The following is a 13783-nucleotide window of genomic DNA, read 5'->3' as shown; positions in this document are numbered from 1 at the left end:
CTGTAAAAAACGAATTACACACAAGCATAGTAGCCTTTTGTACTAAATCTGTAAACCAAACCTCCTCAAGCAAAGTAGTATACACGGTTGTCCAGCTTTAAATTCCCGGTTTTAATACAACGATTTTTTTGACCTTCTTTGATCAAGTACATTAATGTATTCAAAATCGCAAAAATGTTTAATGCTGAAATGTTTGTAAAAAGGCATTTAAAATATATTTGTGGAAGCAAAGTGAAGGAATGAAATCCAAGCTCACACTCCTACACATGAACCCCCCACCCCCCCCCACAGCGCCTTTTGCTGACTTGGCCAAACTTTCGACTCACCTAATCTCTGCCCTGGGCCGAGTTGAATTTGGTGACCGACAGCCAGTGTGCACGTCTGTGATGGGGCAACATGGCGTGTGTAAAGGTGGCTGTTCCAGTGTCCGTGGAAAGGCGAAGCATAAATGTTTCATTCGGGACAGGAAACAAAGGAGCCTCTCTCCTGATGAATCATTAATGAGCCTTTGTGAAAGTTCTTTGTACTGAACTAGGCCCCAACTTTGTCCAGGTGTCTGCCTCTTCAGAGAAGCACTAGTGGGGTTTTTTTCCAATAAGGCCAAATTCGGGGGGCTCCTTCACGTTGGTGCTGAGCAGCTTTTTTTTGTAGTGGTCATGGACTGTGACATTACTGATAAAGTTTTATTGATTTCACTTCCTCGGGTGTCATGACTGGGGATCGGACAGGTTGACCGCAGGATCCCAAGAGGAGCAATTAGAGCAGCTGCAGCCAGACGGCTTCGACTGGAAATTGGATTTGAAGGAACCACACTTACACTCCTCAAAACCAGTTATAGAGATAACTGAGATTTTCCCACATAGTGCAAATTTCAAGATGTAGAACATAGTAAAACAAAAAAAGATTTGTCAAACGCTACACTGTTTATTTAATATTTTTTGGGGTTGTTCTTGCTATGATGCCAATTACTAGTTTGAGAGTCAGTTTAAAAATTCCATTGATTCTGTATCTTTGACTTTTCAGGATAAAATGTAATCACAATTTGTTTTAAATGACACAGTTCAGAGTCCATTCCCTTCATCGTTCCTAAACATGTTGTTAATAAAGAGAGAAAACACACAATCCTTCACGATTGTGGACACTAAGCATATTATCGATACACCATGTTAAAACTATGTCCTCAAAGGTTCTAAATGAAGCTGTTTACGTGCTGCTATCGGTGAATTGAGTTGAGTGTGTAGTTTGTTGCATTTTCTTTTCCTTTTTTGTTGTTCTAATCATTTTCTCATGCTTCTGTTTACAGTGTAGTGTCAGAGGGGGAGATGGGCGAGTTCACCTTCATCAACGCCCTCACCGGCTGGATCCCCGAAATCAGGCCTTTACAGTAAGATCCTCTCCATCTTGTTCATCTTATGTTATTTGTCCTAGAAATTACACATATGTGTCCCTCTTCATTGGTTTTTTTATAGGGTGTTCACCTTTTTTCCTTTGGCTTTTAATTTCTCCTGAGTGTGTGTTATAGCTTATCACAATAAAGGCCGTTGCACTAAACTGACTCACGATTAGGTACCTTTTTGTACTCTGCAGCAAAATCCTACTGAGAAGTGTATTTGTCTACAGCAGTTTGGGAAATGACTAAAATGGAAACAAGGAGATGTGTAATAAAGGGGGAGGAGAGACCCTGAGCGGTGGAGAATCTCAGCTTGTCAGTGATGGAACTTTAATGGGGCAACGGTGTTTTGCAGTGGAAACGCTGAATGTTATTCTCTGTAGCTCAGCAGGTTAGCTGCTGTTAGTGAGTCGCCTGGGGGAATCTCTCAACACGTACAGGCATTCAGCATGACTGTGTTTGTGTGACACATGGGTATGCAGTACTACGTGCACACAACCCACGAACACACCCATGCAGATGGTTTTATTTACATCATCTACTACCGTAATACGAAAAAAAAAACAATTCTAGCTCTGCTTTCTGCTCATGATTTGGTTTGTAAATGTATGTTTGTTGTATTATTGTAATCACTAATGGCAGCCGGTTGGTATGAGAAACCAGGGGATGTTTAATATTCAGGCTGACACACAGCAGCTATTATTGTAATGCAGAAAAACAGTCAGCATTGTGCTGTAATAGCCGCTGTTTGTACCATTCACAACTCCTGAGTTAACAAAATGCAAGACCTCATTTTTTGGGGTTGTGTAATTTTGGAGATCAACCCACCGTTGGAGGCTGCTGGACAAAAAAAGGGAAGTACATTGTGTAATTCGGATTTTTAACCGGTGGGCAGCAGAAAATAGCCGCCAGTGATGGGCTCTGCAGACTCTAACCACAGAGGGACTTGCACGTGTCCTCACATGACTTGTCAGACTAAAATCAGTAAATGGCTCCTTTTGAAATGAAAGCTCAAGTGGTGTCCTTCAAGTAGGGTTACACAACTCCCCACCGTGCACCTAGCTTATCACACATAAAGATGATGCTCCCTGTGTCGCTGCCCATATCTAGCAAGATAAGGAGGCAACTGACACAAACCATTTTTTACTTCACTGGTTTCATTTCTGTGGGACGTGTTGGAGAAGATTGTACCGTGTGCTTTATTTTCAAGAGAGGGAGAAATGCTGATGTAAATGGTGCAGCACATTGTATCGGAAATGAAGAGACATTTCAGAAAACAGGGACAATCACTGCAATGGGATTGAGACAGACTGCAGAAGCAGTGCTCTTCATCCAACACAAGAGCTGTCGTGGTGTTACAAGTGCCGTGTGCTAAACAATAGACACGAGAGCTTGTCTGCTCATACAACAGTTGAATTTTTATATTTGACAAAGTAACAAAACTAACAAAACATCCACATAAAGATGCTGTGACTTGCAATTTCACAAATCTTTGTGGAATTTAATAACTGCAACCTGCAATCATATTCTCTTTAACCTCCTCTCAGATCTTTGTACCTTGGAAAAACCTGGGATTTCTTACTGGATACCATTCCTGTATTTTCACACCCGATTGAGAGTTTGCCAGAAGACACGAAGTCTCAGACTTCAGATTCAGTTTCAGGGAGATGTTCCAGCATGAACAGAACCAGGAGGCAGATTTCAGATCGAGAAAACGGTAAAGGTCCAGACTGTGCCACAGTCAGTCACCCACACACACACACAGGCACAGCTGGATTTCCATGCACCTGCAAACATTCATCTCAATTACACACTCTACTTCCGCATGTAATTGAGTGAGTCAATCAAATCAATCATCCATTAAATCCTGATCATCTGTACGCACAGAATACTTGTATTGCTTAATGTATCAATTCATCGTTTATACATAAACATACACGTATATTCTGTATAAAGGGGTGAGTATATTTTGTGTGTATCTGTAGCCTACTATCTTTTGTATATGTGTATGCGGATGTACAGTGTACAATCTCTGCATTTCTCCCTCTGCATCCATAATTCAAATAGTATAGAGCGTGACAATGAATATTTAATTGTCCCACAGAACCGCGCATTGATCAATGATTGCAGTTTGTTACAGCAGTAATATCCCTTAAACCACTACCACATTCAAAGTATTACTGTGGTGATTAACTTCAGCACAGGCCTTAAGTCTCCATCACGCCACGTCGTAAAAAATAGCTACATTTCTGAGCGGTGCCGTCGTTCAGACAGCGCTCTGCTGCCTCTTTCCTGTCATTTCAAGCATCACTTCCTGTTTTCCCAAGCTCATGTATTATGAAGCGCAGGAAGGGTTAATGCGTGTATGGTGGACTATAAATAAACCAGCAGAGGGAGCAGTGGCAGGGTGAATTATTTGGTGTTCCCGCAGGGCAGAAGAGCCTCCCGAGGTAAGTGTGGTTATGGAGGCAGGGAGGTAGATGCTTTATTGAAGTGGTAAAATTAGAATTAGTTGAAATAGAGATTTGAATTAACATCATCATGCTTATCATACATGGCAAAGTACACAATGTATGTAATTTAGTTCAAAGTGAGGCAAATTGTTGTCTTTTTGAATAATTAATTGATATTTTATTAGAAAATACATGCTTCTCTCATACCCCCCATCTGCTCTTTCTGACAGTCTCTCACATTTTACAGTAAATAAGCATGCACAAAGTAGTAGTATGTCACAAAGCATTTATTTTTTTAGGAAAATTCTTCCACACTATACCTTCAATCACTACACACTTTCTCTTCCACCATTACCATGCTCACTGTTGTATTCTATTGAAATGCATATATGGAAATGCATAAATCACAACGCAGTGTGAAAACCTCTTCTCTGTTCAATTCTTAATGTGTAGCCTTTATATTAGTATGGCAGTGCTCCCATCTCTCTGCACCGCGGCCCTTCAAATTGATTTTCCGTGTCTCCTGGCCCATGTGTTCCTCATGCCACATACTCTATGATGCACTATAGGGGGCAGGGCCATCCATAGATAACCTAGATATTCTCTTGTTGCCTCATTCATACCTGAAAAGGCGAGTGGTGCTTTCAAATCTTAAGGGATTCACTTGAAATTGATTAGACTGTTGCTGTTGATTCAGAGTGTCTCTAAAATCCAATATCAGTCATACCTCTGTGCCTGTGTAGCTGTGTGTCTGCGCTGTTTGCATTTTCTAACAGGGTTTACCTATCTGTGCTTTTGTTAGTAACATTACCTGATAATATAACTGTTTTCTTTTTGTTTGTTTTTCAGGTTGCCCTGATGTTGTGTTGTGTGTCAGCCAATATGCTTTTCAGCCACATAACGACCCCCTTAGGTTTGGACAAATGGTTCGTCTTCTCACTCTTCCTCTGATCTGGAACACCACACTTGCTGTTTTCACGGACGCAGATGTGTCACTGTTTTGTGACACATCTGCGTCCGTGAAAACTGTAGATTGCAGTTAGGTTTTCAATACAGATTTGGAAGCAGCACAGATCCACATTATTATACAAATGCTGCGTAGTCTTGCATAAGCATTTCAAAGAGAGAACAACATCAACTTTGACTCTTATTGAGCTAAGCAATGAAGATGGAAAATTTATTATCATTTTTGTGTTAACCTGTATGTCCCCAAATATATAAAAACACAGACCAATGTTTAAATTATTCAGTTTTATTGAATTAACTATGATTTCATCATTGAAGTCCTAAAGAATATTGAGTTTCAATACTTTTTTAAAAATACCTACTCAGACACCTCTGTTATTTAGCACAGCAATGTGAAAATGCACTGAAGACCCATGGTGGCGGTGGGTGGTGGGGTTGAAACATAACAGCGCTTGTGATCTGGGGGCATGTTGTGTTCTATTTGGATGGTTTCCCTCAACAGGCTTCCCTTGTTCCATTATTTACACCCACGCTAGACCTAATTGGTGGACAGTTTCTTGACCTCGACACTGATTTTGGATCAGATCTGAGCTGATTCACCTGTAGAATTGGTTACAGGTGACAAGTGAATCTCAGTGTAGGGGGAATAGCTTTTAAATTGCCATTTTTCAACATTTAGCTGTGCATGTGCATTTATTTCTGTGTATTTGTGTCTTTCCGGCATCGCAGGCTAATTCCTCCGAGGTCCTGCGTCAGTACAATCTCTCCTTGCTGTACAGCCACATCGCCCTGTTGACCAGAACCCGTTCGTGCCAGCTGGAGGTGCCACCCCAGCCGCTACCGGTACCGCGATGGAAACTCGTCCGCCCGCACAAGGAGTATGTCATCACAGCTGAACCGCGGAGTGAGTGAGAGAGGAAATAAAAAACTGTTTGGAGAAAAAGAGGTGATGAAGGGGAAACCAGGAGGAGGATGCAGGGGAGGAAATCAAACAAATAGAAAAGCACAAATTATGTGGTGGAGTGTAGGTGAGTGTCATAAATAAACATGACTAGAAAGGAAGGTGAGAGTAAATGCGGGAGATTTTGGAATCTACAGTTAAGAGGGCATCCAGTACCACATGTAGAAATGAAAATGGGAGGAGGATAGGTATATTTCTGTATCGTAAATAGCTGCTGGTTCCTGCATATCTGACATCAGCTGATCTCTTGGAGTGAAAATCAGAAAATGCAGTAAAAGTGTGAAAAAGCAGCGCTGGCATGATACATGAGGATTTATTTTTTCATTTCTCTTTTTGCAGAGCCTCCTTTGCTAAAACCAGAGCAGTTCATTGAGGTTGCCAGTCCTTTTCTCTCCCACGGCTTGAAGGGCAGCGTTGGCTCGATCCCAGAATCGTGCGTACACCGAGATGATCTAAAACTGAGAAATTAAACTGCTTTTCTGTTCTACTGCACGTTTAGCCATTAGGTATCCTGTGCTCTGACCCCACCTGTGGAGGAATGATAGCCAGAAAACGGCTTCTCCTTTTTCTACCTCCACCAGGGCTATGACTCGCGTCACAGCTCACAGCATTGTTATGGTAGAAATGGTGTTCCGGTGTCATTTAACGTCTAGCATGTGGCACATATGACTCATTTGTAAATGATATAGTGTATTGCTGCTATATATGTTTCCATGAGATGAGGTGCGTGTATGGCATGATGACGATGACACGGTATGATGCATGTACTGTATGTGCACACGGCATGAATCTGTGTCTTTGTGTGTCAGAGAGGGTGCTCAGAGGATGCGTTCCCATGGATCCCCTCTGGTGTGCATTGCTGAGAGAGAGGAGACTGACTTCCGAGACGGCCTTGAGCCTGATGTAGCTGAACACACCCCTAACCCACCAAGCAACTATGACAACATAACGGTACAAAGAATCCCTGTCTGCTGGACAAGAATTCATTTATTCATCTACAACGTGTTACAGAGAATTTTGTCGTTTAACATAGGACCTTAATCAATTTTGTTTACCCCTAGCCATTTCCATAGTACCACCATTTTCCCCAAAAATATGATAGTAGAAGCTGTCTGTAAAATAGTATTGCCTCTTCTTGTTATTTTCAGGCTTAATATTTTTTCATACGCCCCTCTGTCTACCCTGCAAGTGTGCAGTTGAAAGCACATCACAGTAGCTGTGTGTGTCACTGAAAACAAGGCTGCCATCCCCCAGTCTCAAAGTCACTTTTGTTGTCTCCCAGCCAGGCCACCACTGACCAGGGGCACATCTGCACTAAAGAGAGAGCCAGTGACGGCAGGGAGATGGGGTGGGGTGGGGTGGGGTGCTGGGGATCAGAGCAGCAGCGGATAGACACAGAGACGAGGATAGAAACAAAGACAGAGGAATAAAGCGGGGAGGGAGGTCAACTGTACTGAATAAGAAAGGAGGGGGACTAAAAAAAATGGAAAGAAAATGACAGTTGGACAGGGAGAGATGAGACATGGGAAAATGGGAATCTCTGGTGTGTGGTGGCGGTAAACGGGGCGCGTGGGTTTCATACAGGGAGAGGTCGTGTACTGCACTGATGAAAAAAGGAGTGCAATTAGATGGTGAGCCATCAGTGTCTGCATCTCCTGGGGGTTCATTATTACACTTCACTCCTAGCATACAGAGGGAAAAAATTGAGTTCATATTAATTCGCCCTCTTGTGTAACTGTGTGACCAGTTATAGAGCGGTTAGGCCAGGGCAATATGGCCAAGCTAATTTGATGTGTCGCTTATTGCGTGTGCACGTGCACTCGTGTGGATCGGTTTGTGTATGTGGGCCACATTTAAACCGCACATGTGTTACCACTCCGCGATGGTGCGTCACATGCCGAGGGGACTGTACATCAAGTGAGTCTTTGCTGTCTTGACCCCCCCCCCTCCGTTTATGTCAGTGCTGGACAACAGACTCAACCTCTGTGCCTCGCTCAGAGAAATGAAAAAGGTGGTGTCACATGATCTCGCTTATACCCTCAGTGGTCAACTCACTCAACTATAATGTGGGTTAAAGCATTGGACCCTGCAGTAGGAGTGAGCAGTTTGAACCTCTGATATGCTGGGAATGTGGTTAATCACTAAAGCCCCTCAAATGGTTTGTTCACTTATGCCAGATAAACATTTCATCGAGTTTGTTCTTGTGGCTGTCAATTGTGAACAGACACACATATATTTTTCATGCATATATTAGGGTACACTTTATGTGAAAATGTGAAATATGGAGAATCCTCGGAGTGGAAAGATTTAACTCTGGCTGTGTAGAAAAGCCCCTGCTTTAATTCAATGATTTCTGGACCCAAGTGCTGACGAACACACAAAGGCTGGTAGTTACACTGAAAACAGTTTTAATTAAAGAGGCATACAAGCAGTCGGCTTGTATGCAGACAGGAGAAAATTACTCAGGATCTCCAAACTCTGGTAATCCAACAAGTTGGGACATAAAATATAAAGGGGAAAACTTGAGAACAATGAAGGAAACTAAACGGTCAAACTGATGAGTGAAGGGGATATGCAGAGATTGGAAAACTCTACTGAGGGGAAGTCAAAGTATGTAAAGTATGTAAAACACAACAATACAAGACGCACATGGAAAGTAGTGCCTAAAATAAAACAGGAAATTGAAACATTCAGGCAGTTCAGGCATAAATTCACTAAAGGGGCAGATTGGTAACGGCCCCATAAAAAGTGGGATTAATGAAATGTGGCCTCTCAACCCATGACTGTGATTGGATCCCAGAAAAAAAAAAACGTCCTCCTCCTCCTGAAAGCAGCAGCTTAAAATCTCTGGAGTCTTGTGTGTAAGAGCGATCAGTCTGTGTCTTCTCACTGTACAGCAGGTAGAACTAGCAATGGAATAGAATTGCACGCTGTGGGCGGACGTGACAAACCATGCCTTGGAGCTTAGTGCAACGTTTTCTGCACTCTGGTGAACACACACAGACGCATACGTATTGTGTTGCAGGAAAGTGTCTATACTGGTGGAGAGGAGGTCAAGTGTGCCTCCCAATCACTGTGCCTCTTCCCGTCTGGGTCTCTGGGTACTTAGTCAAATAAGTGGTGACTCACACGTACACACACACACACACACACACACACACAGACTCACCCTGACTCATCTGAGAGTCTTGGCAGGGGTTACTTTGAAGTTACACGGCACAAAGCCATGGTTTTTTATTCAGAGCTGAGTAAACTGTTGGACACTCGTCAGGATTTTTCCTCGAGGGAGCATTGTTAGAAAAACGTAAAACTTCTAGGAGGGCCCCAAAGAAAGTTCAGCTTGTTGATGCAGGTGCTCGAAAATACAGCTTCGTTATCAAAGCAGCATTAATCCAGACCACATCGCGTCCAGCCTTACTCTGACAGAACTATATGGTATTTGAGGGATTTGATAATGAGCTCTATTTCTGTATTATGTCAGGCAGACAAGCATGGAATCAGAGCTGTTGAATAATTCCCCCTCTAAGAGAAGTAGCATGCGTAAGATCATAATAACTCCTCATCTGTCACTGGCGGTGGAAGTTAATCAGAGCTGGTGATCCCTGGTCGTGGTTTTAGCAGAGGAGGAGGAGGAGGAGGAGCAGCCCCTGTCACATTAACCCGTGTCTCGTGGCCTGTGGTGTTCGGCAAAGAATGGCGCGACACCACAGCTGGTGTGGAATCACTCGAGGGTGGAGGGATATCTCTGGCACTGTTGCTCAGTAACTCACTTTTTATGCCTCTCTCTCTCTCTCTCTCTCTCTCTCTCTCTCTCTCTCTCTCTCTCTCTCTCTCTCTCTCTCTCTCTCTCTCTCTCTCTCTCTCTGTCCCTCTAGGTTATTGCAGAGGACAGGGAGAAGGACGACGATGACATTTCTACTGGTAAAAGCTGTTCCTTTGCAAAGCTGGGCCCATCATTCATGTTTAAAGCAATCTGTACCATATCTTTACACAAGATCGCCTTAGCCCAGGTCAAATATTTGCCCAACCGGAATTGGCGTACGCTCATTGAATGTAGTGGAGTACTGAAGGATCGGTGGACTTGAACAGCATCTGTGCAGCGTAGTCCAACTAATTTGATGAGAAGAATTTGCCTCTCTCCTCCGCTCCCTCCATCTCCGTCTCTCTCCATGAGTCCATCGGTTGGCCAAGACGCTTTGAAGACGACGGGACTGAAATTATGCGTTATGACAACCAGCCAATTCCCTGCCTTCTCCCTGCCCCCGTTTAGTTGCTTAGTAACACCTGCAGTTTGAGTGAGCAGACCACCATTGCTCAGCAGCAGAGACGCTGGCCCTCACTGCCTCAGCTTTCTGATCAGACTCTCACTTTGAGTCGAGCTCGGGGGCAGAGCAAATGTTTGTGTGTGTGTGTGTGTGTGTGTGTGTGTTTTGGGTGGAGTGTGTGTCTGTGTGCATATGTCTATGCCTCTGCTCTGCATGCATTGAGATGGGTGGGAGTCGGTGAGTGGGAGTATGGATGTGCATGTGCGCTTACACTATGCCATTATGTGGGAGTGTGGCCAATTCTACTCACTGTGTTTAAGATAATGATTTGAGTCTAGGATAACTTGCTATGAGTCACAAGAGGAAAGGCATTTTGTTACTCACAGCATTTTGAGGTGGAGGATTTCACTGGCAATTTCAACATCAATTTTCTATTGAAAAGCACCAGTCGATTCGCATTCTTCTCAGCGTGATAAGGACATGTTTGAGTTGCTGCACATTTGTATTAGCAGTACTGAATAATTTGAAATACCTATTTATTTTTAATCCGACTCCAGAGGAACCCATAACTGGAACAGAGGAGCCTGTAACTGAAGAAGTCTTAGTTCCTGTCCTCCCCCTCTTACAGAAGATCTGGATGGACCTTGATGACTTTGCGGAATGCTTTCAGTGAGAGACACACACACAGACACAAATCTGCACCTGCACACTGAAATCATGCTGTGTCAATAGGTAAAGCAACACAATAGTCATGAAAATAGATGAAAAAATTATGTGGTCAATATTAATAATAGCTTTTATTGCCTAAGCGTAAAAATAACCTGCATTTATTTGTGTTTTTTTCTTCCAGGAATCTGTTTGTGTTCCATAAACCTCACCTGTACTCTCGTCACGTCCACAAATGTCATTTTAAGGTACAGCACGTGTCACAAAACAACCCAGTGATTCATTTCTTCCTGTGCTGATACTCTCTTAGCTTTCCATTTATTGAAAGTGTTTTGCCACAATATTGTTTGCATTTGACATGTTGCCGTTAACTTGACTCTTGTCTGCAGAGCAACGTCGTGCCCAAAAGTGCAACCGGTAGCAACTGCTCGGTGTCGTCGTCACAGTCTCTCACCACCGGATGCCCCTCTGTGACATTGGATTTTGCAAACCCAGAAGTACAAACATGCAAACACACAAAAACACACACAGGCGTTATGCTATGTGGGATTCAAGCTCACCTTTATAACTTCAAGGGTTTTTGTCGAACTACTACAGTATGTCCAAGGTCAAGAATGAGCCTTCATGATATTTTCGTGTTTTGGCATAAAGTATATGAACCTAATAATTCAGTGGAAGCAACAACTGTCATCTCAAAGTGAAAGTGTCCATCTGTATGTGTTAGTACTGATCCTGGACTCTACCTCTTCTCTCGTCTCTCTTGTTCTGCACCTACAGCATCTTTGTACCCTGACTTGTCTTTATCTGTCTTACTCATTGGCCGAAAAAAAAATTCTTCCGCTAGATTTTTCAAACTTAGCCTCTCATATGTAGGCGCCTCCTCAATGATTATTTAGCTCACTTGGCTCCTTTCTATCTCCTCTTATCTCCCCTTCTTTCCATTTCTTTTCCCTTCCTTTGTAAATTCCTCCAGATTCACTTTTACTGATACAAAGTCACCTTTTATCCATCATCCCTCGCTCTCGTGTCTCTCTCCCCCTTGTCCCCCTTGTCCCCCTCTCTCTCCTTATCTCTTTTTATATATATAAATAAATGTGTGTGTGTGTGTGTGTGTGTGTGTGTGTGTGTGTGTGTGTGTGTGTGTGTGTGTGTGTGTGTGTGTGTGTGTGTGTGTGTGTGTGTGTGTGTGTGTGTGTGTGTGTGTGTGTGTGTGTGTGTGTGTGTGTTTCCAATCTAGTGTCCAGAGGTGAGAGGCACTCACTACCTGTGTGTGGACAGCATGCAACCTTCCCAGATCCTCATAAGCTTCTCAGTTCTGCTTCTCTGGGGACTTACAGCTGAGGAGAGTAAGGATTTATCTACACTTGCATACACACACACATGCACGCACAAAGATAGAGATACTCAAATACAAAGGGATTGTCTGATAGTCCATAAAGAGCTTCACTCAAGTCTTCAACAGCGAGTCTTACAAATCAATATTCATAAAACCAGTATAATTAATTAACATGATCTACTGTGTTTGTCACATTTGATTATAGTATGTGATCAATAACACATTTTCACTTCCCTCTGCAACACTGCTTAGAAAAGGAAATATCAGCAACGTGTAGATCTGGAGTTCTCATCGCCCAGCCACACTCCTGGAAGAGTGCACAGTCTCAGCTGCCTGTTCTCACCATCAAAACCACCTCGTCCAAGGCAGCCGTGCTTGACTTACCTCCAGGGTAGGACTCCATTGATTCTTTACTAATCTGTGATTTAGATTTTTTTTTTTTTTCATCAAGATCCCCGTTGCCTATATGTTACAAGCCATTTTATATATTATACTTGCACAATTACATTTTAAAGTAATCATTTGGCATCATTTGCAAATGCAGTGCTAATAAATACTCAATATCTTATCTCCTTAATATATCCAAACAAAATGTTATCCTTTCTCTAATTGCCACACTCGCAAATACACCTCAGCACCCTTGAGAACATCCTATGAAAGAAATGAATGTAAAAGCATTTCACTGCTGCTGTGGACTTTGCAGCTATGCAGAGATCTAGTTAAGGCTCATGAAGTTAAAGTTAGCAGCGGCGATCTGCCTCCCTCGGATGCTCTAAAAAGCAGTAAAACGCATCTGTCCTAGTCTCTATTAATGGGTGCTACTTGGCCTAGAAGCGGAGGGCCTAGTTTCTGGGGTCAGGTGCAGGTATGCAGCAGTGCAATTACCACTGAGCCATAATCACACACATAGCACTCAACTTATCGTGCCCATATGCCCCATAGAACACTCAGAGAGATAATGGCTGATATGTCCATTCTGTTGGGGAGCAATCATTTTGTAAACACCTCTACACGTCATGTGCCTTTGTGAGACCATCTCTACCTCTTATGACTATTTGAACCTACTGCTCTGTCTTGTGAACTGTTTTTTTGTCACTACTATAATGTCCCCTCCTCTATTTTTCTGTCCTTCCTTTATTCTGTCTTTTCTTCCTGTACTCTTCACCTTTTTTTCTCTCTCTCTCTCATCCCTTTCCCCTTTGTATGCCGTCCTTTTCTACTACACTTGCTCTGCTTCAGTGCTCATCCATCTAGCTAGACTAGCGATGGCTGAATTATGTAAAGCTAATGGGGGCCAAGCAAGTGGGGGTTTCACTCTCTCATGTCCGTCCAGGCCTTGTGAACTGGGCTTGGCACTTGGCGTGGAGGACATTAGGCTGCAGCTCCTCTGACTGTTTGACCCGCTCACCATAACGTGACAGAAAATTCCATTATTTAGACTAGAAAGGGATTAAATTCAGTGGAATGCATTTTCGATCTGAGTGCACTGTTACTGTTACCGCAGATTGAGCCACAGGGTGGTGGGTAAAGGGAAGCCTTCATCTTATCACTAATTTCTTGTATTTCTAACAGCGTAACACTTAAACTACTGGTTGAAGTGCCTTCGACAAAGAATTACAATTAGACTTTATGTTTCTTTAGAGGATAACACACACAGAGAAGGTTTGAAAACAGTTTCTTGAGTAATTAATGTGCAGTGAACCTAAATCACTTGTGTGCTTGTTTTTAAAATGCTCCATTTCCTCT

The 13783-nt window shown here is 42.9% G+C and overlaps 1 protein-coding gene across 1 annotated transcript in view; it reads left to right on the top strand.

The window, feature by feature from the left end:
* adgb (androglobin) overlaps positions 1 to 13783 on the top strand; it is a 35350-nt gene that overhangs the window by 5683 nt on the left and 15884 nt on the right. Inside the window, exons 7-18 of the mRNA XM_035143363.2 lie at positions 1304 to 1384; positions 2938 to 3107; positions 4693 to 4769; positions 5539 to 5713; positions 6110 to 6203; positions 6580 to 6721; positions 9646 to 9691; positions 10593 to 10704; positions 10886 to 10949; positions 11091 to 11198; positions 11939 to 12047; positions 12290 to 12428. Of these exons, the coding sequence (XP_034999254.1) occupies positions 1304 to 1384; positions 2938 to 3107; positions 4693 to 4769; positions 5539 to 5713; positions 6110 to 6203; positions 6580 to 6721; positions 9646 to 9691; positions 10593 to 10704; positions 10886 to 10949; positions 11091 to 11198; positions 11939 to 12047; positions 12290 to 12428 (1317 nt within the window). The remainder of the gene's footprint in view (positions 1 to 1303; positions 1385 to 2937; positions 3108 to 4692; positions 4770 to 5538; positions 5714 to 6109; positions 6204 to 6579; positions 6722 to 9645; positions 9692 to 10592; positions 10705 to 10885; positions 10950 to 11090; positions 11199 to 11938; positions 12048 to 12289; positions 12429 to 13783) is intronic.

The sequence above is a fragment of the Hippoglossus stenolepis genome, chromosome 20 (assembly GCF_022539355.2).
Source record: "Hippoglossus stenolepis isolate QCI-W04-F060 chromosome 20, HSTE1.2, whole genome shotgun sequence".
Taxonomy (NCBI): Eukaryota; Metazoa; Chordata; class Actinopteri; order Pleuronectiformes; family Pleuronectidae; genus Hippoglossus; species Hippoglossus stenolepis.
The sequence above is the reverse complement of the archived record's forward strand: the minus strand, read 5'-3'. Positions and strand labels throughout refer to the sequence as shown.